Below are 27,056 nucleotides of genomic sequence, written 5' to 3' on the forward strand. Positions count from 1 at the left end.
GGATTTATACCTGGGATGCAGGTTCAATATTCACAAAACAATTTATACCTGGGATGCAGGTTCAATATTCACAAAACAATTAACGTGATTCAGCACATCAATAAAAGAAAGGACAAGAACCATATGATCCTCTCAATAGATGATGAGAAAGCATTTGACAAAATACAGCATCCTTTCTTGATAAAAACCCTCAAGAGAGTAGGGATAGAAATATCATACCTCGAGATCATAAAAGCCATATACGAGCAACCCAACGCTAATATCATCCTCAATGGGGAAAAACTGAGAGTTTTCCCCCTAAGGACAGGAATAAGACAGGGATGTCCACTCTCGCCACTGTTATTCAACACAGTATTGGAAGTCTTAGCCTCTGCAATCAGACAACACAAAGAAATAAAAGGCATCCAAATTGGCTAGGAGGAGGTCAAACTTCCCTTCTTCACAGGTGACATGATACTGTATAAGGAAAACCCAAAAGCTTCCACCAAAAAACTGCTAGAACTGATTCATGAATTCAGCAAAGTTGCAGGATATAAAATCAATTCACAGGAATCGGTTGCATTCCTATACACCAACAATGAAGCGACAGAAAGAGAAGTCAAGGAATCGATCACATTTACAGTTGTACCAAAAACCATAAAATACCTAGGAATAAATCTAACCAAACAGGTGAAAAATCTGTATGCTGAAAACTACAGAAAGCTGATGAAAGAAATTTAGGAAGACACAAAGAAATGGAAAAAGATTTCATGCTCCTGGATAGGAAGAACAAATATTGTGAAAATGTCGATGCTACCCAAAGCAATCTATATATTCAACGCGATCCCTATGAAAGTAACACCAGCATTCTTTACAGAGCTAGAACAAATAATCCTAAAATTTGTATGGAACCAGAAAAGACCCCGAATAGCCAAAGCAATCTTGAAAAAGAAAACCAAAGCAGGAGGCATCACAATCCCAGACTTCAAGCTATACTACAAAGCTGTAATCAACAAGACAGCATGGTACTGGCAGAAGAACAGACACTCAGATCAATGGAATAGAGTAGAGAATCCAGAAATGGAACCACAAACGTATGGGCACCTAATCTTTGACAAAGCAGGAAAGAATATCCAATGGAATAACGACAGTCTCTTCAGCAAGTGGTGCTGGGAAAACTGGACAGTGACATGCAGAAGAGTGAACCTGGACCACTTTCTTACACCATACACAAAAATAAACTCAAAGTGGATGAAAGACCTCAATGTAAGACAGGAAGCCATCAAAATCCTCGAGGAGCTAGCAGGCAAAAACCTCTCTGATCTTGCCTGCAGCAATTTCTTACTCAACACATCTCCGGAGGCAAGGGAAACAAAAGCAAAAAAGAACTACTGGGACCTCATCAAAATAAAAAGCTTCTGCACAGCAAAGGAAACAATCAGCAAAACTAAGAGGCAACCGACAGAATGGGAGAAGATATTTGCAAATGACATATCAGATAAAGGGTTAGTATCCAAAATCTACAAAGAACTTAGCAAACTAAACACCCAAAAATCAAATAATCCTGTGAAGAAATGGCAGAAAGACATGAATAGACACTTCTCCAAAGAAGACATCCAGATGGCCAACTGACACATGAAAAAATGCTCAACATCACTCATCATTAGTGAAATAGAAATCAAAACCACAATGAGATACCACTTCACACCTGTCAGAATGGCTAACATTAACAACTCAGGCAACAACAGATGTTGGTGAGGATGTGGAGAAAGAGGATCTCTTTTGCATTGTTGGTAGCAATGCAAGCTGGTGCAGCCACTCTGGAAAACAGTATGCAGGTTTCTCAAAAAACTAAAAATAGTTTTACAACCCAGCAACCCAGCAATTGCACGACTAGGCATTTATCCAAGGGATACAGGTGTGCTGTTTTGAAGGGACACATGCACCCCGATGTTTATAGCAGCACTATCAACAGTAGCCAAAGTATAGAAAGAGCCCAAATGCCCATCGGTGGATGAATGGATAAAAAAATGTGGTATACAATGGAGTATTACTCGGCAGTCAAAAAGAATAAAATCTTGCCATTGGCAACTATGTGGATGGAACTAGAGGGTATTATGCTAAGAGAAATTAGTCAGAGAAAGACCAAAATCATATGACTTCACTCATATGAGGACTTTAAGAGACAAAACAGATGAACATAAGGGAAGGGAAACAAAAATAATATAAAAACAGGGAGGGGGACAAAACAAAAGAGACTCATAAATATGGAGAACAAACTGAGGGTTGCTGGAGGGGCTGTGGGAGGAGGGATGGTCTAAAAGGGTAAGGGCATTAAGGAATCTACTAAAATTTTGCTTTCTAGGGAAGATGGCGGCGTAGGAGGACGCTGGGCTCACCGCGCGTCCTGCTGATCACTTAGATTCCACCTACACCTGCCTAAATAACCCAGAAAACCGCCAGAAGACTAGCAGGACGGAGTCTCTGGAGCCAAGAGCAGATGAGAGGCCCATGGAAGAGGGTAGGAAGGGTGGAGGCGGTGCGCGCTACACGGACTGGAGGGAGGGAGCTGGGGCAGAGGGGCAGCCCGCCGGCCAAGCAGAGCCCCCGAGTCTGGCTTGCAAAAGTGGAGGGGCCAGAGAGAGTGTGTTCCGACAGCAAGCGGGACTTAGCATCTGGGAGGTCATAAGTTAACAGCTCTGCTCAGAGAGCGGGAAGGCTGGAGGACAACGGGAGGGAGAGTTGCTGAGCCCCAGGAGGACAGAGCTCAGTTTGGCGGGGAACAAAGGAGCTCGCCAGCGCCATCTCCCTCGCCCATCCCCAGCCAAAATCCCAAAGGGAACCAGTTCCTGCCAGGGAACTTGCTTGCACCGTGCAAACACCCACGGCTGTGCTTCTGCAGAGCCACCCCTCCGGCAGCGGGACTGACTCCCTCCCGCTGCCACAGGGCCCCTCCTGAAGTGGATCACCAAAGGAGAAGCGAGCTAAGCATGCCCCTCCTGCCCCCGTGCACCCTGCCTACCCACCCCAGCTAATACGCCAGATCCCCAGCACCACAAGCCTGGCAGTGTGCAAGTACCCCAGATGGGCCACGCCACCCCACAGTGAATCCCGCCCCTAGGAGAGGGGAAGAGAAGGCACACACCAGTCTGACTGTGGCCGCAGCGGCGGGCTGGGGGCAGACATCAGGTCTGACTCGGCCCTGCCTACCAACTCCAGTTATACACCACAGCACAGGGGAAGTGCCCTGCAGGTCCGCACCACTCCAGGGACCATCAAAAATGACCAAACGGAAGAATTCCCCTCAAAAGAATCTCCAGGAAATAACAACAGCTAATGAACTGATCAAAAAGGATTTAAATAATATAACAGAAAGTGAATTTAGAATAATAGTCTTAAAATTAATCACTGGGCTTGAAAACAGTATAGAGGACAGCAGAGAATCTATTGCTACAGAGATCAAGGGACTAAGGAATAGTCAGGAGGAGTTGAAAAACGCTATAAACGAGATGCAATAAAATGGAAACGACCACAGCTTGGATGGAAGAGGCAGAGGAGAGAATAGGTGAACTAGAACATAATATTATGGAAAAAGAGGAAGCTGAGAAAAAGAGAGATAAAAATATCCAGGAGTATGAGGGGAAAATTAGAGAACTAAGTGATGCACTAAAAAGAAATAATATATGCATTATTGGTATTCAGAGGAGGAAGAGAGAGGGAAAGGTGCTGAAGGTGTAGCTGAGCTGAGAAATAATAGCTGAGAACTTCCCTGATCTGGGGAAGGAAAAAGGCATTGAAATCCAAGAGGCACAGAGAACTCCCTTCAGACGTAACTTGAATCGATCTTCTGCACCACATATCATAGTGAAACTGGCAATATACGATAAAGAGAAAATTGTGAAAGCAGCAAGGGACAAACGTGCTTTAACATATAAAGGGAGACCTATAAGACTCGTGACTGATCTCTCTTCTGAAACTTGGCAGGCCAGAAAGGATTGGCAGGAGATCTTCAATGTGATGAACAGAAAAAAATATGCAGCCGAGAATCCTCTATCCAGCAAGTCTGTCATTTAGAATAGAAGGAGAGATAAAGGTCTTCCCAAACAAACAAAAACTGAAGGAATTTGTCACCACCAAACCACCCTACAAGAGATCCTAAGGGGGATCCTGTGAGACAAAGTACCAGAGACATCGCTACAAGCATGAAACCTACGGACATCACAATGACTCTAAACCCATATCTTTCTATAATAACACTGAATGTAAATGGACTAAATGCTTCAACCAAAAGACATAGGGTATCAGAATGATAAAAAAACAAGACCCATCTATTTGCGGACTACAAGAGACTCATTTTAGACCTGAGGACACCTTCAGATTGAGAGTGAGGGGATGGAGAACTATTAATCATGCTACTGGAAGCCAAAAGAAAGCTGGAGTAGCCATACTTATATAAGACAAACTAAACTTTAAATTAAAGACTGTAACAAGAGATGAAGAAGGTCATCATATAATAATTAAGGGTCTATCTATCAGGAAGAGCTAACAATTATAAATGTCTATTGCCGAATACGGGAGCCCCCAAATATATAAAACAATTACTCACAAACATAAGCAACCTTTGACAAGAATGTGGTAATTGCAGGGGACTTTAACACTCCACTTACAGAAATGGATAGATCATCTAGACACACAGTCAATAAAGAAACAAGAGCCCTGAATGATACACTGGATCAGATGGTCTTGACAGATATATTTAGAACTCTGCATCCCAAAGCAACAGAATATACTTTATTCTCGAGTGCACATGGAACATTCTCCAACACAGATCACGTACTGGGTCACAAAACAGCCCTTCATAAGTATACAAGAATTGAAATTATACCATGCATACTTTCAGACCACAATGCTATGAAGCTTGAAATCAACCACAGGAAAAAGTCTGGAAAACCTCCAAAAGCATGCAGGTTAAAGAACACCCTACTAAACAATGAATGGGTCAACCAGGCAATTAGAGAAGAAATTTAAAAATATATGGAAACGAACGAAAATGAAAATACAACAATCCAAACGCTTTGGGATGCAGCGAAGGCAGTCCTGAGAGGAAAATACATTGCAATCCACGCCTATCTCAAGAAACAAGAAAAATCCCAAATACAAAATCTAACAGCACACCTAAAGGAAATAGAAGCAGAGCAGCAAAGACACCCCAAACCCAGCAGAAGAAGAGAAATAATAAAGATCAGAGCAGAAATAAACAATATACAATCTAAAAAAACTGTAGAGCAGATCAATGAAACCAAGAGTTGGTTTTTTGAAAAAATAAACAAAATTGATAAACCTCTAGCCAAGCTTCTCAAAAAGAAAAGGGAGATGACCCCAATAGATAAAATCATGAATGAAAATGGAATTATTACAACCAATCCCTCAGAGATACAAACAATTATCAGGGAATACTATGAAAAATTATAGGCCAACAAATTGGACAACCTGGAAGAAATGGACAAATTCCTAAACACCCACACTCTTCCAAAACTCAATCAGGAGGAAATAGAAAGCTTGAACAGACCCATAACCAGCAAAGAAATTGAATCAGTTATCAAAAATCTCCCAACAAATAAGAGTCCAGGACCACATGGCTTCCCAGGGGAATTCTACCAGACGTTTAAAGCAGAGATAGGGGCACCTGGGTGGCTCAGTCGGTTAAACATCCGACTTCGGCTCAGGTCATGATCTCACGGTCCGTGAGTTCGAGCCCCGCGTCGGGCTCTGGGCTGATGGCTCAGAGCCTGGTGCCTGCTTCCGATTCTGTGTCTCCCTCTCTCTCTGCCCCTCCCCCGTTCATGCTCTGTCTCTCTCTGTCTCAAAAATAAATAAAAGGTTAAAGCAGAGATAATACCTATCCTTCTCAAGCTATTCCAAGAAACAGAAAGGGAAGGAAAACTTCCAGACTCATTCTATGAAGCCAGTATTACTTTGATTCCTAACCAGACAGAGACCCAGTAAAAAAACAGAACTACAGGCCAATATTCCGGATGAATATGGATGCAAAAATTCTCAATAAGATACTAGCACATCGAATTCAACAGCATATAAAAAGAATTATTCACCATGATCAAGTGGGATTCATTCCTGGGATGCAGGGCTGGTTCAACATTTGCAAATCAATCAACGTGATACATCACATTAATAAAAGAAAAGATAAGAACCATATGATCCTGTCAATCGATGCAGAAAAGGCCTTTGACAAAATTCAGCACCCTTTCTTAATAAAAACCCTTGAGAAAGTCGGGATAGAAGGAACATACTTAAACATCATAAAAGCCATTTATGAAAAGCCCACAGCTAACATCATCCTCAATGGGGAAAAACTGAGAACTTTTTCCCTGAGATCAGGAACACGACAGGGATGCCCACTCTCACCGCTGTTGTTTAACATAGTGTTGGAAGTTCTAGCGTCAGCAATCAGACAACAAAAGGAAATCAAAGGCATCAAAATTAGCAAAGATGAAGTCAAGCTTTCACTTTTTGCAGATGACATGATACTATACAAGGAAAATCCGATAGACTCCACCAAAAGTCTGCTAGAACTGATACATGAATTCAGCAAAGTTGCAGGATACAAAATCAAAGTACAGAAAGCAGTTGCATTCTTATACACTAACAATGAAGCAACAGAAAGACAAATAAAGAAACTGATCCCATTCACAATTGCACCAAGAAGCATAAAATACCTAGGAAAAAATCTAACCAAAGATGTAAAAGATCTGTATGCTGAAAACTATAGAAAGCTTATGAAGGTAATTGAAGAAGATATAAAGAAATGGAAAGACATTCCCTGCTCATGGGTTGGAAGAATAAATATTGTCAAAATGTCTATACTACCAAAAGCTATCTATACATTCAATGCAATCCCAATCAAAATTGCACCAGCATTCTTCTCGAAGGTAGAACAAGCAATCCTAAAATTCATATGGAACCACAAAAGGCCCCGAATAGCCAAAGTAATTTTGAAGAAGAAGACCAAAGCAGGAGGCATCACAATCCCAGACTTTAGCCTCTACTACAAAGCTGTCATCATCAAGACAGCATGGTATTGGCACAAAAACAGACACATAGACCAATGGAATAGAATAGAAACCCCAGAACTAGACCCACAAACGTATGGCCAACTCATCTTTGACAAAGCAGGAAAGAACATCCAATGGAAAAAAGACAGTCTCTTTAACAAATGGTGCTGGGAGAACTGGACAGCAACATGCAGAAGGTTGAAACTAGACCACTTTCTCACACCGTTCACAAAAATAAACTCAAAATGGATAAAGGACCTGAATGTGAGACAGGAAACCATCAAAACCTTAGAGGTGAAAGCAGGAAAAGACCTCTCTGACCTCAGCCATAGCAATCTCTTACTTGACACATCCCCAAAGGCAAGGGAATTAAAAGCAAAAATGAATTACTGGGACCTTATGAAGATAAAAAGCTTCTGCACAGCAAAGGAAACAACCAACAAAACTAAAAGGCAACCAACAGAATGGGAAAAGATATTTGCAACTGACATATCGGACAAAGGGCTAGTATCCAAAATCTATAAAGAGCTCACCAAACTCCACACCTGAAAAACAAATAACCCAGTGAAGAAATGGGCAGAAAACATGAATAGACACTTCTCTAAAGAAGACATCCGGATGGCCAACAGGCACATGAAAAAAGATGCTCAACGTCACTCCTCATAAGGGAAATACAAATCAAAACCACACCCAGATATCACCTCACGCCAGTCAGAGTGGCCAAAATGAACAAATCAGGAGACTATAGATGCTGGAGAGGATGTGGAGAAACAGCTCTCTTGCACTGTTGGTGGGAATGCAAATTGGTGCAGCCACTCTGGAAAACAGTGTGGAGGTTCCTCAAAAAATTAAAAATAGACCTACCCTATGACCCAGCAACAGCACTGCTAGGAATTTACCCAAGGGATACAGGAGTACTGATGCATAGGGACACTTGTACCCCAATGTTTATAGCAGCACTCTCCACAATAGCCAAATTATGGAAAGAGCCTAAATGTCCATCAACTGATGAATGGATAAAGAAATGGTGGTTTATATACACAATGGAGTACTACGTGGCAATGAGAATGAATGAAATATGGCCCTTTGTAGCAACATGGATGGAACTGGAGAGTGTGATGCTAAGTGAAATAAGCCATACAGAGAAAGACAGATACCATAGGTTTTCACTCTTATGTGGATCCTGAGAAACTTAACAGAAACCCATGGGGGAGGGGTAGGAAAAAAAAAAAAAAAAGAGGTTAGAGTGGGAGAAAGCCAAAGCATAAGAGACTCTTAAAAACTGAGAACAAACTGAGGGTTGATGGGGGGTGGGAGGGAGGGGAGGGTGGGTGATGGGTATTGAAGAGGGCACCTTTTGGGATGAGCACTGGGTGTTGTATGGAAACCAATTTGACAATAAATTTCATATATTGAAAAAAAAATCATTGCTTCACTATATATTAATTTGGATATAAATTTTAAAAAATAAATAAAGTTAAAAACAAAACAAACAAAATAAATAAATATTTAAAAAAATTAAAAAAAAAAAGTAGTCTAGTGAACCCCTCCCGACCCAGCCTCAACAAATAGCACCATTTTTTTTTTTTTTAAATGGAAAGGTTTCATTAAGCTCCCTGAAGTCAAGTACTGCAATTAGAAAAACTGCATTGTATAATTTTGCTTCCTGGTGCTTATCATTTTGCAGCGCTATATTTGCTTATAAAATTTAATTTTAATTTCCCCCTAGAATGCTGAACTTCCTGAAAGCAGACATTCTATATTTTGTTCATAATTACTTTTCTAGTACTTAGTTGAATGCTTGGCTTAGTGTTCAAACCACTCTAGGAAAATTAAAGGCTGTGCTATTAAACAGCTTGAGAATTGCACAGGTATCTACCAACTAGTGAGTATTAAGTAAATAGTTATGTTTTAAATACATTTCTTCAAGATCACATACTGTAATCTATCATGGAGGAGATACATTAGGAAATATAAATGAAGAATTTGTTTTAGTGACTTGATACACAATTTGTATAATACAGCTAAAGGAGTGCTGAGAAATTTATAGCACTAAATGTTTACTTTAGAAAAGAAAAAAAATGTCTCAAATCAATAGGGACGTCTGGGTGGCTCAGTTGGTTAAACATCTGACTTTGGCTCAGGTCATGATCTCATGGTTCATGGGTTTGAGCTCTGCATTGGGGTCTGTACTGACAGCTCAGTGCCTGGAGTCTGCTTCGGTTTCTGCATCTCCCTCTCTGCCCCTCTCCTGCTCGCGCTCTGTCTTTCTCTCTCAAAAATAAACATTAAAAAAAAGTATGAGAGCACAATAAACCCAACTTCAGCAGAAGGAAAACTCAAGAGCAGAAATCAATGAAATTGGAAACAGAAAACAATTTTTAAAAAATCCAGTAAGAGAAAGCTGCATGAAAAGAATAAAACCGACAAACTTCTAGAAACAATGAACAAGAAAAAATAAGACAAATGATCAATATGACATATAAAACAAGGGTATAAAAAAACAGAACCCACTGACACCAAAATTATAACAAAAGAATAATATCGTGAACTCTATGCACATAAATCTGACACATAAAATGGACTAATAGCTAGGAAAGCAAAAATAATATAATTAACCTAAAAGTGATAATTAAATTGTCCAATAACTATTAAAGAAACTGAATTTGTAATTTAAACACACAAAAAAATCTCCAGGACCAGATACTTTTGCTAAAGAATTCTACCAAACAGGTTGCAGACCCCGAGAGGCGGCCGCTGGTCCAAGCACCATGGCTGCGGAGCGGACCTGGCCGCTACGAGGCTCTGGTGGCTGGAGCGTGCCTAGTCGGTGTGAGCCCAGCATGAGGTCCCGGGCCCCGAGACGCTGGCTCAGGTAAGTTTTTCCATAACCTTATGGAGAGAAAGGACTTTGAGACATGGCTTGATAACATTTGTTACATTTCTTTCTCTGACGGACTTGCAGAAAAAAATGGAACTCTGGATCACCTGATTAGTCTGAGTGGGGCAGTCCAGCTCAGGCATCTCTGCAATAACCTGGAGCCTCTCCTCAAGCGGGAGTTGCTCAAACTCCTTCACCTGGAGCTCAGTTTTTGTTAAAATGGCTCGATCCCCAGACTTTACTCACATGCTGCCTTGTCTCTGAACAGTGGAATAAGGTGATAAGTGCCTGTACAGAGGTGTGGCAGACTGCATGTAAAAATTTGGGCTGGCAGATAGATGATTCTGCTCAGGACGCTTTGCACTGGAAGAAGGTTTATTTGAAGGCTATTTTGAGAATGAAGCAACTGGAGGACCATGAAACCTTTGAGACCTCATCATTAATTGGACACAGTGCCAGGGTGTATGCACTTACTACAAAGATGGACTTCTCTGTACAGGTGGTTTTGCAGAAGTGCAAAGTCAAGTCTCTTTTGCACAGCCCTGGAGACTACATACTCTTAAGTGTGGACAAATATGAGATCAAGATTTGGCCGATTGGGAGAGAAATTAACTGCAAATGCTTGAAGACACTGTCTGTCTCTGAGGAAAGGAGTATCTGCCTGCAGCCAAGACTTCATTTTGATGGCAAATACATTGTCTGTAGTTCCGCGCTGGGTCTCTACCAGTGGGACTTTGCCAGTTATGATATTCTCAGGGTCATCAAGACTCCTGAGATAGCAAACTTGGCCTTGCTTGGCTTTGGAGATACCTTTGCCCTGCTGTTTGACAACCGCTACCTGTATATCATGGACTTGAGGACAGAGAGCCTGATTAGCCGCTGGCCTCTGCCAGAGCATAGGAAATCAAAGAGAGGCTCAAGCTTCCTGGCGGGCGAAGCATCCTGGCTCAATGGACTAGATGGGCACAATGACATGGGCTTGGTCTTTGCCAACAGCATGCCTGACCACAGTATTCACCTGGTGTTGTGGAAGGAGCACGGCTGATGCCACGAGCTTACCATGGCTGACTGACTTTGGGTGCCCGGGCTGCAGGTTTTCAGTGCAACCTCTGTGGCACCCAGCTATACGAACCAAAGTTCTCACCTAATGGTATCATTGTGCAGTGCACAATCATTTATCCATGTTTGCCAGGGGGGCCAGGGCTCGGGGCGGGGGAGGGCTTGTTTTATTGACATACAGCGCAGCATGCTAGTGGGGGTATGCCACTGACTTCATTTGTACTTAGTTATGTTGGTCAGTATAAGAGGATGCATTTTGGGTTCATCTTTCTTGACTATTGGTTTTAAGTAAAGAAAGTTAAATGGCTCATTAATCTGCTAATTGGTTGCCTATAAAAACACATTCAGTCTATTAAATTAAAGCTTTTTACTATAAAAAAAAAAGAATTCTACCAAACATTTAAAGAAAAATAAACATAATTTTCACACAATCTCTTCCAGATGATAGAAAGGAGAGAACAATTTCAAACCAGTTTTATGAGGTCAACATTATCCTGATGTGAATACTAAGACAAAGACAGTATAAAACCATAGACCAATTTATCTCATGGATAGAGATGCAAAACTACTTTAAACATATTAGCAAACATGGGGCACCTGAGTGGCTCAGTCGGTTAGGCATCCAACTCTTGATCTGGACTCAGGTCATGATCTCATGGTTTTTGAGTTTGAGTCCCTGGTTGGGATCTGTGCCGCCAGTGCAAAGCCTGCTTAGGATTCTCTCTCTCTGCCCCTCCCCCGGTTGCGCTCGCTCTCTCTGTCTCTCAAAATAAATAAACATTAAAAGAAATATTAGCAAACAGAATGTAGCAACAAAAAAAAAATTATATGACATGACCAAGTAAGGTTTATTCCAAGTATGCAAGGCTGATTCAGTATTTAAAAATCATTCAATGTAGTCTACCACATTAATGAGATAAATAAGAAAAACCATAAAATTATAGCAAGTAGAGACAAAAATGTTTTTTGACAAAATTCAAAATCCATTCATAAGAAATACTCTCTGAAAACTGGAAATAGGAGAAATAAGAGAGCTTCCTCAAGTTGATGAAGAATGTAAAAGACCTCCTGCCAAATAATATAACCTGGTGAAAGACTGATGCTTTCCCTCTAAGACTGGAAACAAGGCAAATTACCACTGCTCTTACCACTCCTAAGAAAGTTCAGCAAGCTCTCAGCATAAAAGGACATATAAAAATATTCTATAAACTAACAACTGATAAGAAAACAAAGTAAAATACAATGCCGCTTACAATCCCTCAAAATAATCAAAAATTGATTACTGATTGAGGTATACATTGAATAAAACATGTACAGGACTTTTATACTGAAAACTATAAAACCCTGATAACAGAAATCAAAGATCTAAATAAGTATATATCATTTGTTTACGGATTGTAACACAGTACAGATATTAACTCTTATAAGAATTGGAAACTGATACATTAAATGTAATTGCCAGAGCAAGTAAGATTTTAAAAAACACAACATTATTCTAAATTTATATGTAAAGCTGAAGTAATCAGAAGAGATAAAACAATGTTGAAGAAGTATGATTTGGGAAGCATCACTTTACCTGATTTGGAAAACCCAGAAACTAACCAATGAAAATACAGCCAACTGATTTTTGACAAAGGAAAAAATTCAATGGAAGAAAGGTAATGGTACAGAACAAGTAGATATCCACAGGCAACAAAATGATCTCAGCATAAACTTCACTATACAGGAATTAACTCAAAATGCACCATTAATGTAAATGTAAATGTAAAATGACCTAATTTTTTAAAATGTGGAGAAAACCTTTGGACCAAAAACTTGGTGAAGCATTCTTAGACACAACAACAAAACACTCTGATAAATAGGACTTCATCGAAATTAAAAATTTACACTCTGCTAAAGACTTTATGAAGAGGATGAGAAGACAAGGCACAGACTAGTATAAACATGTAAAAATTATACATTTGACAAAAAACTTATATCTAGACTATATGAACTCACAAAATTCAATGGTAAAGCAACAACAACAACGTGAAGTAAGAGGAGGGAACACTTTCAAATTCATTTTATGAGGCCAGCATTACTCTGATACCAAAACCAGACAAGAACACCACAAGAAGGAGAATTACAGGCCCATATTCTAGATGAACATACATAGTCCTCAACAAAATATTAGCAAACTGAATTCAACAACACACTAAAAGGATCATATAGCATGATCAGGTAAAATTTATTCCAAAGATGCAAGGATGGTTCAATATTTGGAAATCAATCAATGAGATATACCATATTAACAAAATGAAGAATAAAAATCATGTGGTCATATCAATATGCAGAAAAAGTATCTGATAAAATTCAATGTCCATTTATGATAAAAAAATTTTCAACAAAATGAGTACAGAGGGAATGTATCTCAACATAGTGAAAGCCATATATAACAAGCCCAGAGCTAATATCATACTGAATGGTGAAAAGCTGAGAGTTTTTCCTCTAAGATCAGGAAAAAAGACGCCCACTCTCACTAATTTATTTAACATCCTATTGGAAGTCCTAGCCACAGCAATTAGGCAAGGAAAAGAAATAAAAGGCATCTAAATCAGTAAGGAAGTAAAACTGTCACTATTTGCAAATGACACATTATACATAGAAAACCCTAAAGACTCTACCAAAAAACTCTTTGAATACATGAATTCAGTAAAGTTGTAGGATATAAAAATCAAGATACAGAAAACTGGTGTGTTTCTATACACAAGCTATCAGAAGAAAAAAACAAAAACAATCCCAGTTATAATAAAAAAATAAAATACCTAGGAATATATTTAATCAAAGAGGTGAAAAACCTATACAGTGACAACTATAAGGCATTGATGAAAAAAATTAAAGAAGAGAAATAAATGGAAAGATATTCTGTGCTTATGGAGTGGAATAATTAATACTGTTAAAAAGTCCATACTACCCAAAGCAATCTGCAAATTCAATGTAATCCCTATCAAAATTCCAATGGCATTTTTCACTGAACTGGAAGAAACAATTCTAAAATTTGTATATAATCACAAAAGACCCCAAAGAGTCAAAGCAATCTTGAGAAAGATGCTAGGGGCATCACACTCCCTGATTTAAAACTGTATTACAAAGCTGTAGTAATCAAAATGGTATGGTATTGGCACAAAAACAGACACACAGAGCAATGAAATAGCCCAGAAATAAACCTATGCATATATAGCCTATCAACTCACTACAAAAGAGCCAAGAAATATACAATAGGGAAAGGGCAGTCTCTTAAATAGGTGTTGGAAAAACTGGACAGCCACATGTAAAACTATGAAACTGGACCATTATCTTAAACCATATACAAAAATTAACTCATAATGGATTAAAAACTTGAATTTAAGACCTAAAGCCATAGAACTCCTAGAAGGAAACAAAGGCTTGGTCCTTGACACTGGTCTTGGTGAGGACTTTTTTGGATTCAACATCAAAAGCATAAGCAAAAAAGCAAAAAATCAAATGGGACTACATAAAACAAAAGCTTCTGCACAATAAAGGTACCATCAACAAAATGAAAAAAGCAACCTATTTGAATGGGAGAAAATACATGAAAACCATATATCTGATAAGGGATTAATATCCAAAATATATAAAGAACTCCTACAACTTAACAGCAAAAACCAAACAATTTATTTAAAATATGGGCAGAGGTGCCTGGGTGGCTCAGGCAGTTAAGTGTCTGACTTCAGCTCAGATCATGATCTCATGGTTTATGAATTCAAGCCCTGCATTGGGCTCTGTGCGGACAGCTCAGAGCCAGGAGCCTGCTGTGTCTCCTTCTCTCTCTGTCCCTACCCTGCTCACGCTCTGTCTCTTTCTCAAAAATGAATAAATATTAAAAAAATAAAAACAAAATAAAATAAAATATGGGCAGAGCAACTGAATGGATTTTTCCAAAGAGGACACATAGATGGCCAACAAATACATGAAAATGTGGTCAACATGATTAGTAATCAGGGAAATGAAAATCAAAACGAAATGAGTTATCACCTCACACTTGTTAGAATGGCTATTATCAAAAGGATAGGAAATAACAAGTGTTGGCGAGTATGGGGAGAAAAGGAAATCCTCGTGCACTATTGATGGGAATGTAAATTGGTACAATCACAATGGAAAACAATATGGAGTTTCCTCAAAAATTAAAAGTAGAGCTACCATATGATTCAGCAATTCCACTTCTGAGTATCTGAAGAAAATGAAAACACTAACTAGAAGAGACATATTAACCCCCATGTTCACTTGGCATTATTTATGATAGCCAAGAAAATGGAAATAACCCAAGTGTCCACTGATAAGCAAATGGATAAGAAAATGTATTTATATATATTTGTACTTATTTATTTAGATGGAATTTTATTCAGCCCTAAAAAAGAATGAAATCTTGCTATCTGTGACAACATTAATGGATCTTGACAGCATTATGCTAAGTACAATAATTCAGACAGAGAAAGATGAACAGGATATGATCTCATATGTGGAATCTAAAAACAAAAATCAAGTGCACAGATACAGAGAATAGGTTGGTGGTTGTCACAGGCAGGGGGTAAAGGGGCTTGAAATAAGTGATGGGAATTAAAAGGTACAAATTTCTAATTATAAAATAAATAAATCATGAAAATGTAATCATAAAAAAAAGTGAAGAAGACTCCAGTGTAAGAGGGTAGACTAGGAGGTCCGAGCTGTTGTTTCCCAATAATGATCTAACAACTATCCATTGATGAAAATAGATCTGGGTCAGCTCTAGAGTATAATTAACACATTGTAGCAACCTAGTAGAGTGCAAAAACTGAGGACAGTGGCATAGAAAAGCACAGAAAACATCTTACATGTATTACCCCATGTTCTAGCATGGCACCCTTTGGTGCCAGGAGGAATTCCCTCAGCCATATTCCTTTGTTAGGGAAAAAGAAGAGCAGAAAGGACCTCCTTTGTTACCAACAACCTTAACAGTCTTCACTGTCACAAAAGACAGCTTGCAACCTTCTCCAATAAGGACACCTCTAGTCTTTGCCTATGCTGCCCAGAGTCCATGCTGTTGTAACCCTCTGGAGCAGGAGACACTACTGTGTTCCCTTTGGGGCTGGAGCCATGGCACCCTGGCAATACCAAACACATGCTTGAGTCCTGGACTTTGGTGCTGTCATCCTGTGTGTCTGCACCCTGGCACCAAAAGAGAGCCTCATGGCCATGATATCCATCAGTGGGGCAACGGAGACCAGGGGCAGTCCAACAGCCTTTGTCACCAGGACCCCAGAAGCTCTTGCTGCTGCTATAGCTGCAGCCTTCACTGCCAACAATCTCCAGTGCTGACTTCAGCTAATGGAGCTGCCCTAAGTCCACAGTATGCTGCCCACCCCTGCCAGGGATGCAGCTTCCACACACGACCCAACTAGCCCCCTCATACCCACCCTTAAGTAAAGGTCTTTCTTTACTGAATCCAGTCTGTAAGCTTAAAAGAAGTGAATGCTCCTACAAAGGACATCAGCACAAAACTACAAGGAACATGAGAAACAAAACAAACATGAGACTACCAAAAGAAAGAGAGAAATTTATAGTAACTCAACAAACATGAAACTACCAAAAAAAAAAAAAAAAAAAAGGAATAAATTTACAGTAACCCCAAAGATATGGAGATCTATGAACTGGCTGGCAAAGAATTAAAAATAATTGTTTTAAAAAAGATCAGCAAACTAAAAAAGAACACAGATAGCTCAGTGAAACCAGGAAAATATTTCACGAACAAAATGAGACGTTCAACAAAGAGAAATCATAAAAGTAAAAAATTTTTAAAAACCAACAAATTCTGAGGCTAAAGAACACAATGAATGTAATAGAGAATGTCAACAGCAGACTTCATCAAGAAGAAATAATCTGTAAATCTGAAGATAGGTCATTTGAAATTATCTAGTCAGAGAAGAAGAAGCAATGAAAAAAAGTGAAGAACACCTTTGGGATTTATGGGACAAAAGAACCAATACACACATTCTAGGAGTCCCAGGAGAAGAGAGGAAGAGACATAAGGTTTATTTAAAGAAATCATGACTAAAAAGGTCTCAAATCTAGGGAGGGAAATGGACATCCAGATTCATTAAGCTCCAAGAACCCTAAACAAGATCAACTTAAATAAGAGCACACCAAGTTACAATATCATCAAATTGTCAAAAGTCACAAAGAGATTTTTGAAAGCAGCAGGCAAAAAGTGACTCATCAAATAGAAGGTAAGACTATTAGTAGATTTCTCAGCAGGAACCCCGCAGGTTAGGAGAGAGTGGGATCATATATTCAAAAATACTAAAAGAAAAAGCCTTCCAACCAAGAATACCTTACCTGGCAAAATTATCCTTTACAAATGAAGAAGAGATTAAAATCTTTCCCAAACAAACAAAAACCAAGGGAGTTTATTACCACTAGATCTGCTTTACAAGAAACACTTAATCAGAGGAATTCTTCAAATCAAAATGAAAACACAGAAGTATATGAAAGCATAAAGCTCATTAATAAAAATAAATAGGCCAAACATAGAATATGATAACACTGTAATAGTGGTATGTAAATTACTTTTAACTAATTTAAAAATTTGTTAATGGATATATAGTATGAAGAGAATTCTGACAAGAACATAAATTGTGAGAGAAAGAGTAAAAGTAAAATTTTTATGTGCAACTGAGGTTAAGCTGTTATTAATTTAGAATAGATGGTTATAACTACAAGACATTTTATGCAATAGTCAAGCTAACTACAAACAAAACACCTATAATAGATACACAGAAGATAAAAAAAAAATCCAAGCAAATGACATAAAAATATCTTTAAATAATAAAGACAGCAAGACAAGAAAAAAAGGACAAAAAAAACCCCCCACAAAACAGACAGAAAACAATTTAACAACATGCCATAAGTCATCACCTGTCAATAGTTAAATGTAAACAGATTAAACCCCCAATTGAAAAGGCATAGAATAGCTAAATGAATTAAACACACACACACACACACACACACACACACACACACAGGACCTAGAGATAGGCTGTCTATAGGCAACTAAGTTTAGATTTAAGGCCACATATAGACTGAAAGAGAATGGATGGAAAAAGATATTTTATGTAAATAGCAACCAAAAGAAAGCAGAGTGGCTATACTTGTACCAACAAAATGGAAATAAAGTGAAAAACTCTCCAGAAACTAAGTCACTACATAATGATAAGAGGATCAATTTGACAGGAAGGTATCACAATTACATACACACCTAACATCAGAATGTATGCGCGCACACGCACGTATGGGCTTATCTCGTTTTATTGTGCTTTGCTTTATTGCACTTTACTGATATTGCACCTTGCATAAATTGAAGACTGGTGGCAACCCCGCACTGAGAAGTCTATTGGTGCCATTTTTTCAATAGTATTCACTCACTTTGTGTATCACATTTTGGTAATTCTCAAAATATTTCAAATGTTTTCATTAGGACTTCCAGGGAAGATGGCAGAGTAGGGGGACCCTAAGCTCACCTCACCCCATGGACACAACTAGATAACATTCACATTAATGTAAGTAACCCAGAAACAACTGAGGACTGGCAGAACAAACTCCACAACTAAGGGTAGAGAAGACGCCACATGGAAGAGGGTAGGAAGGCCAAAGATGCAGTCAGGAGCTAAATGGCCCATGGGACGGGAAGGATGCCAAGAGTGTAGAACAAGATGGGAAGGATGCCAAGAGCGTGGATGTCAAGAGAGAGAAACAGATGCATACTGCAGAGTCCACATGGGAACGATGAATCCCTGTAACATTTGGCTTTAAAAACTGAGGATCTGGGACACCTGGGTGGCTCAGTTGGTTGAGCATCCAACTTCGGCTCAGGTCATGATCTCACAGTTCATGGGTCTGAGCCCACATCAGGCTCATTGCTGTCAGTGTGGATCGTGCTTTGGAACCTCTGTTCCCCTCCTCCTACCCCTCCCCTACTCATTCTCTCTCTCTCCCTCTCTCCCTCTCCCCCTCCCCCACCCACTTCTCTCTCTCTCAAAAATTAATGTTAAAAAAAAACAGAGGAACCAAATCTCCTGAGTTCTTACAATCAATGGGATTTAACACCTAGAACTTTAAAAATCAGTAGCCTAATCTCCGGGAGAGCAGGGGGTTGAGAGGAAACTGAGTCCCCATCCTTAAAAACAGTCCAACAAAAACAGCACAACAAACAGTCCTGCAGTGATATCACACAGGAGCAGCAGTTTAAAAACAGCCTGGGGTATATAGCAGGGAATTTGTTTACTAATCTTGCAGCCTGTGCTAGAGGGAGAGGGATCATTGGGAGACTTTTCCAGGAATAAAGGAGTTGGCAGGTGCCATTTCTCTCCTACCCCCCCAAAGCAACATGTGGGAACCAGCACAGTGCCAACATTCACTACCAAACTTGCTAATAGTGAACCCCCAGCCCCGTTTCCCTGTGGACTCACCCCCTCCAGCCAGCTCCAGCTCTCTTTCCACAGAAGACCCTTCCAAACCTTGTTAACACAGTGCATCCCACCCCCAACCTCCATCTCCTGCACTTCTGTGGCCAATATACTCTTGGCCAGAGCCCATCCAAAGCACTGCCACAACCCTGACAGTGTGCAAGCAGCCACACAAGGGTCAGCAACACTCCACAGTGACTCCTGCCCCTGGGAGAGGGAAAGATAACCACATAAAATAGACTATGGCCCAGTGGGGGCAGACAGCTGGTCTGACTGCAGGCTCCACCCACCACAGAAAGCTTCTCAGGGGACAAAACAGGGAAAGTAACCTGCAGTTCAATGCTGCTGCATCTCTGGCAAATAGCTGGTCTCACATCAAGCCCAAGGCAGCCCGAGTGACCACTAATACCACCAGGACCACACCCTGTACACAACAGGCAGAGAGACATTGCAGACAACTGGACTGAAGGAAAGGTGGCTCAGCCACAACAGACAGCACAAGCAACACACATAGGAGACACCTTTGAAGCACCAGGTTCTACTGATCAAGGGACACTTCACTGCAGGACACTATAGAACCTCTTTTTCATAAGGCAATTACTTTCAAGAGCAGGAAATGCAGCTTACTTTCCTAATACAGAAGCAGACACAGAGAGTCAGGCAAAATAAGCAGAGGAATATGTCCCAAATGAGAGAACAGGACAAAAATCACAATGACATAAGCAAAATGGAGACAAATAATATGCCCGATAGAGAAATTAAAGTAATGGTCATAAAGATACTCACAGGACCTCAAGAAATCCTTAACAAAGAGACAGTAAACATAAAAAAGAACCAATCAGAGATGAAGAACTCAAAAAATGAAATTCAAAATACACTGGATGGAGGGGCGTCTGGGTGGCTCAGTCAGTAAGGGTCCAACTTTGGCTCAGGTCATGATCTCACAGTTCGTGGGTTTGAGCCTCCCATCGGGCTTTGTGCTGACAGCTCAGAGCCTGGAGCCTACTTTGGAGTCTGTGTCTCCCTCTCTTTCTCTGTGCCCCACCTCCCACTCATGCTCTGTCTCTCTCTCTCTCTCTCTCTCTCAAAAATAAATAAACATTAAAAAATTTTTTTTGTTCATACACTAGATGGAATGAATGGTAGCCTAGAGAAAGGAGAAGAATAGATCAATGACCTGGAAGACACAGTAATGGAAAGCAATCAAACTGAACAGTAAGAGAAAAAAAGTAATACAAAATGAAAATAGATTTAGGAAACTCAGCAACATCATCAAGCATAATAACAGAGAGAAAAGGTGGCAGAAATTTTGAAGAAATAGCTGAAAACTCCCCAAACCTGGGAAGAAAACAAAAATCCAGACCCAGGAGACACAGAAAGTCTTGAATAAAAGCAACCCAAATAGGTCCACACTAAGACACACAGTAATTAATGTGGCAAAAGTAGTAATAAAGAGAGAATTTCAATAGCAAGAGAAAAGAAACAGTCATATACAAGGTAAACCCCTTACGACTATCAGCTGAGTTTTCAGCAAGAAACTTTGTAGGCAACAAGGGAGTAGCATGATATATTTAATGTGCTGAAAGGAAAAAACTTGCAGCCAAGAATACTCTATCTAGCAAGGCTATCATTCAGAATAGAAGAGGAAACAAAGTTTCCAAGACAAACAAAAGCTAAAGGAATTCATGACCAATAATCAGCCTTGAAAGAAATGGGGCATTGGGTGGCTCAGTCAGTTAAAGTGTTTGACTCTTGATTTCAGCTCAGGTCATGATCTCATGGTTGTGGGATTGAGCCCCGCAGAGCCTGCTAGGAATGCTCTCTCTGCCCCTCCCCCACCTGCTTTCACTTTCTCTCAAAATAAACAAACAAACAAATAACAACAAAATGTTAAAGGAGACTCTTTATGTGGGGGGAAAAAAAAAAGACCCTAAGTAGGAGTAAGAAAAGTAGGAAGCACAATGGGCATTAAGGAGGACACTTGTTGGGATGAGCACTGGGTATTATATGTAAGTGATGAATCGCTAAATTCTACTCCTGAAATCATTATTACACTATATGTTAACTAACTTGTATTTAAATAAAAAAAAAAAAAAAAAAAGAAAGAAAAGTAGGAAGCACAAGAGCAGTAAAAATAAATGTACCTATAAAAATCAGTCAAGGGACTCACAAAATAAAAGGATGTAAAATGTGACACACACCTAAAATGGGGTGGAGGGAAGTAAAGAATGGGTTCAAACTTAAGTGACCATCAACTTAATATAAAATGATATATGCAAAGGATCTTACATACAAATTGAATGGTAACCACAAACCAGAAATCAGTAATAGATACACAAAAAATAAAAAGCAAGGAATCCCAGTACATCACTAAAGAAGCAAGCAAGCAGCAATAATTACACTGAACGTACATGGACTAAATGCTCCTATCAAAGACATGGGTTGACAGAATGCATAAAAAAGCAGGACCCATCAATATGCTGCCTACAAGACACTTATTTCAGACCTAAAGACACATGCAGATTGAAAATGAAGGGATGGAGAAGTATCTATCATGCAAATGGATGTGAAAAGAAAGGGTAGCAATATTTATATTGGACAAAATAGACTTTATTTATTTAATAAATAGTCAATATATGCTATTTTATTTTTTTAGCTTTTTTTAAATTATAGTTAGTTAACATACAATCTAATATTAGTTTCAGATATATAATATACACCTGGATTCAACACTTCCATATACCACCTAGTGTTCATCACAAGAAGTACACTCCTTAATCCCCATCACCTATTTAATCCATCCCCCACATCCACTTCTGTTCTGGTAACCAGTGACAAAATACACTTTGAAACAGAGACTGCAACAAGGACACTATTTAATTGTGAAGGGAACAATCCAATAAGAAGATATAACAATTTTAAATACTTATGCACCCAATATTGAAGCACCCAAACACATAAAAGTTAATAATAACATAGAAAGAACTTCTACAACTCAACACACACACACACACACAGAAATAATAATCCAGTTAAAAATGGGCAGATGACATGAATGGACATTTCTTTACAGAGGACATACAAATGGCCAACAGCAAATGGAAAGATGCTCAACATCACTCATCATCAGGGAAATGTAAATCAAAACCACAATGAGACATCACCTCACACCTATCAGAATGGCTAAAATCAAAAACACAAGAAACAATGGATATGGAGCAAAGGAACCTTTGTGCACTGTTGGTAGCAATGTAAACTAGTATAGCTGTTGAAAACAGTATGGAGATTACTCAAAAAAAAAAAAAAAAAAAAAAAAGAGTTACCATATGATCAAGTAATTCCACCCAGTAGTGGAAGAAGTGCCCTATGTTTAGGGCAGCATTATTTACAATAGCCCAGATATAGAGGCACCCCAAGTGTCCACAAATTGATGAATGGATAAAGAAGGTATGGTATATACATACAATGGAATATCACTCAGCCTTAAAAAAGAATGAAATCCTGCCATTTGCAACAACACACATGGAACTAACTAGATGGTATAATGCTAATAAATGAAATAAGTCAATCAGAAAAAGACAAATACCATGTGATTTCACTAATATATGAAATTTAAGGAAAAAAAACCACAAATGAACAAGAAAAAAAGAAAAAACAAAAAACAGATTCTCAATTATAGAGAACAAACTGATGGTTAGGAGAGGGGAGGTGGGTAGAGGGACATATGGGTGAAATAGGTAAAGGGGATTAAGAGTACACTTATCTTGACGAGCACTGAGTAATGTACAGAATTGCTGAATTATTACATTGTACTCCTGAAACTAATAGAACACTGTATATTAACTATACTGGAATTAAAATTAAAAAAAATCTTTCATTATTATTATTTTTGTTAATGGCAATCTGTTATCAGTGATAATGACTTCCTGAAAGCTCAGATGATGATTAGCAGTTTTTCAGCAACAGTTTTTTAAGTAAGACATGTACATTGTTTTTTAGACATAATGCTATTACATACTTAATAGACTACAGTATAGCGTAAACATAACTTTTATAATGCATTGTGAACCCAAAAAGTTCATTTGACTTGCTGTATTGTAGTATTCATTTCATTGTGATGGTCTGGAATTGAACCTGCAAAATCTCTGAGGTATGTCCAAATAGATCTAAAGAGAGAAGCTGAGAGCAATTTTCATTGCTTCATTACTGAAGTAGGTAACTTCAGTACTTCACTTACAATAATGGGTAATGAATCTAGACATAAAAATAAATAAAGAAACAGCTGACTTGAACAACATGATAGATCAACTGGATCCAGCAGACATATACAAAACTTTCCATCCATCAAAAGAAAACACATTTTCTCCAGTATACACATTACTGTCCCGGATAAATCTTATGTTAGGTCACAAAACAAATCTTAAATTTAAGAAGACTGAAATCATTCTGAGTATCTTTTCTGAACTATAAATCAACACAGCAAGAAAACAGGAAAAATCACAAAAATGTGGAAACTAAACAACAAAGTTGAATAAACACTGGGTCAGAAAGGAAAAGTAACGTACAAAGTATCTTGAATCAAGTAAAAGCAAAAATCCAATGTACTGAAAGTTACGAGATACAGCACAAGCAGTATTAGAGGAAGTTTATAGCAATAATGCCTACATTAAAAAATTTAAAAAATCAAATAAACAAGTTTACATCTTAAGGAACTAGAAAAAGAAGAACCGAACCAAGAAGGTAGGAAATAATACAGGTTAGAGAAGAAATAAATGTAACAGAGAAGAGAATACAAAAATGAGCAAAATTAACAGTTGGTGTTTTGAAAAAATAAACAAAATGAACAAGTCCCTTTTAGACTAAAAAAAGACAAAAGACTCAAAATAAAAAATGAAAAGAGATATTACAACAGATTCTTCACAAATAAAAAGGATTATAAAGGATTAATATGAACAACTATACAAACAAATTCACCTAGAAGAAATGGATAAATTCCTAAAAATATACAAGATGGATAAAGAAGAAACAGAGGGGCACCTAGGTGGCTCAGTTGGTTAAGCATCTGATTCTTCATTTTACAGTTGTGAGATCAAGCCCTGTGTCAGGCTCTGCACTGGGCGTGGAGCCAGCTTAAGATCCTCTCTCTCTCTCTCTCTCTCTCTCTCTCTCTCTGCCCCTTCCCCCTCTTGTGCGTGCATGAGCACATGCGCACTCTCTCTCAAAGAAAAAAAAAAAGGAAGAAGAAAGAGAAAGCTTAAACAGACTAATGACAAATAAGGAGATTGAATCAGTAATCAAAAATCTCCTGACAAAGAAAAGTCTGGGGTGACATGGCTCAACAACCGAATTCTACCAGACATTTAAAGAATACCAATCTTTCTTGAACTCTTTCAAAAAATGTAAAAAAGAACATTTCCAAACTCATTTTGTGAGACCACCATCACCCCGATTGTAAATCCAAAGAAAGACATCACAAGAAAAGAAAACTATAGGCTAATATCCTTGATGAACACAGATTCAAAAATTCTTAAAGACCAGCAAACTGAATTTAATAGCACATTTAAAAGGATCTTATATCATTAACAAGTAGGATTTATCCCTGGGACACAAGGTTGTTTACATGCAAATCAGTCTATGTAATACACCATACAAAGAAATGAAAGGAAAAAAAACCATATTAGCATATCAAAAGACAGAGAAAAAGCATTTGACAAAGCTCAATATTCATTCATGATTAAAATTCTCAACAAAATAGGTATAGAAGTAAATTTCCTCAATACAATAAAGGCATATATGAAAAGCCCACAGCTAACATCACAATCAATGGGGGAATACTGAAAGCTTTCCCTGTAAGATCCAGTAGAAGGCAAGGGTGCCCACCATTACCACTTCTATTCAACATACTATTGGAAATGTTATCCAAGGCAATTAGACAAGAAAAAGAAATAAAAGGTATCTAAAACTGAAGGGAAAAAGTAAAATTATGTTTGCAGATGACATGATTCTATAGGTAGAAAACCCTAAAGACTCAACTAAAAAAAAAAAAAAAAACTGTTAGGGCACCAGGGTGGCTCAGTTGGTTAAGTGGCCAACTCTTGATTTCAGTTCAGGTAATGATCTCACCGTTTGTGAATTTGAGCCCCAAGTCGGGCTCTGTGCTGACAGCATAGAGCCTGCTTGGTATTCTCTCTCTCCCTCTCTCTCTTTGCCCCTACCCTGCTTGTGCTCAAACTCTCTCAAAAATAAATAAACATTAAAAAATAAAAATTAAAATAAAAATTAAAAACCTATTAAAACTAAAAAATTTAGTACCATTGGAGGGTTCAAAATCAACATAGTTTCTATATATGAACAATGAATTATCTGAAAAGAAAAGTTAAAAATACTTAGGAATAAACTTAACCAAAGAGCTGAAAGACTTGTATACTAAATATTATAAAACATTGATGGAAAAAAAAGAAGATACAGATGTATGGAAAAACATTCCATATTCATGGATTGAAGAATTAGTACTGTTAAAATGTCCCTAGTATCCAAAGTGATCTACAGATTCAATGTAATTCCTATCAAAATCCCAATGGTATTCTTTGCAGAAGTACAAAAAAAATCCTAAAATTCATACATAACCACAAAGACCCTGGACAGCCATAGCAACCTTGAGAAAGAACAATGTTGGAAGCTTATGATAGGAAAAGCTAGGATTCAGTAGGCAGAGAGAGAAAGGTTGGGACGGAGGTCCCTGGGTGGGGAAAAACACATATTTTAGAACAATGCTGGGAGTGTCTGACCACAGCAAATCCCCTTGGCATAAGGCTCCTCCTAAGAATGTAAGAGACACCACTTACTCCCCTCAGGTTTCCCTCAGGAATTTGATAAAAGACCTAACTAAAAATAAGTAGACCATAAAACACATGACCCACAAGGAATGATATGGCCACACACCCCTCATACAATGGAACTGAGTCAATCAGGAATGGACAACTCAGCATCTAAAGCTATCAAGCTAATAATGGTAGAACCTGAGAATGATTAAGGGGGAAGGAAGTGGGTGGGGGGGCACCACTAGAACCTTATAAAACAAAGTCCATTGCCTAAAGTCTGTGGGCATTCAAAAGTGAATGTAAACAGCTTTCATACTATTCTTCCTTTCTGCTCTTATACTCTAATAAACTTTTGCTTGCTGCTCATTTTGTGTATACCTCTTCATTCCTAAAGTGGCGAGATAACAAACCCCGTGTAATGAAGTAAAAAATCCTGCAAAAGCATCACACTTCCAAACTTCAAAATATGCTACACAAAACTAGAATAATGAAAACAGTATGGTACTGGCATAAAAACAGGCATTTAGACCAATGCAGTAGTACAGAGGACACAGGAATATATCCATACGTCTATAGTTAATTGGTCTTAAACATGGTATCAAGAACACACAATGGAAATAGAACAGTTTCTTCAATAAATGGTACTGGGAAAACTGGATATCCAGAAGCAGAAGAATGAAAATGGACTCTTAAACTACATAAAAAAGTAAACTCAAAATGGATTAAAGACTTAAACGTAAGACCTGAA

The 27,056-nt window shown here is 38.5% G+C and overlaps 2 protein-coding genes across 2 annotated transcripts in view; one reads left to right on the forward strand and one right to left on the reverse strand.

The window, feature by feature from the left end:
- Positions 1-27,056, reverse strand: part of ZNF782 (zinc finger protein 782) — a 74,724-nt gene that overhangs the window by 40,103 nt on the left and 7,565 nt on the right. The gene's annotated exons all lie outside the window — the stretch shown is intronic.
- On the forward strand, positions 9,920-11,032 carry LOC122204776 (F-box/WD repeat-containing protein 2-like). The gene is given in 2 exon segments (XM_042912458.1): positions 9,920-10,140; positions 10,143-11,032. Coding segments are annotated over 2 exon segments (1,029 nt in total). The 5' UTR covers positions 9,920-9,944; the 3' UTR covers positions 10,976-11,032.

The sequence above is a fragment of the Panthera leo genome, chromosome D4 (genome assembly GCF_018350215.1).
Source record: "Panthera leo isolate Ple1 chromosome D4, P.leo_Ple1_pat1.1, whole genome shotgun sequence".
Classification (NCBI taxonomy): domain Eukaryota; kingdom Metazoa; phylum Chordata; class Mammalia; order Carnivora; family Felidae; genus Panthera; species Panthera leo.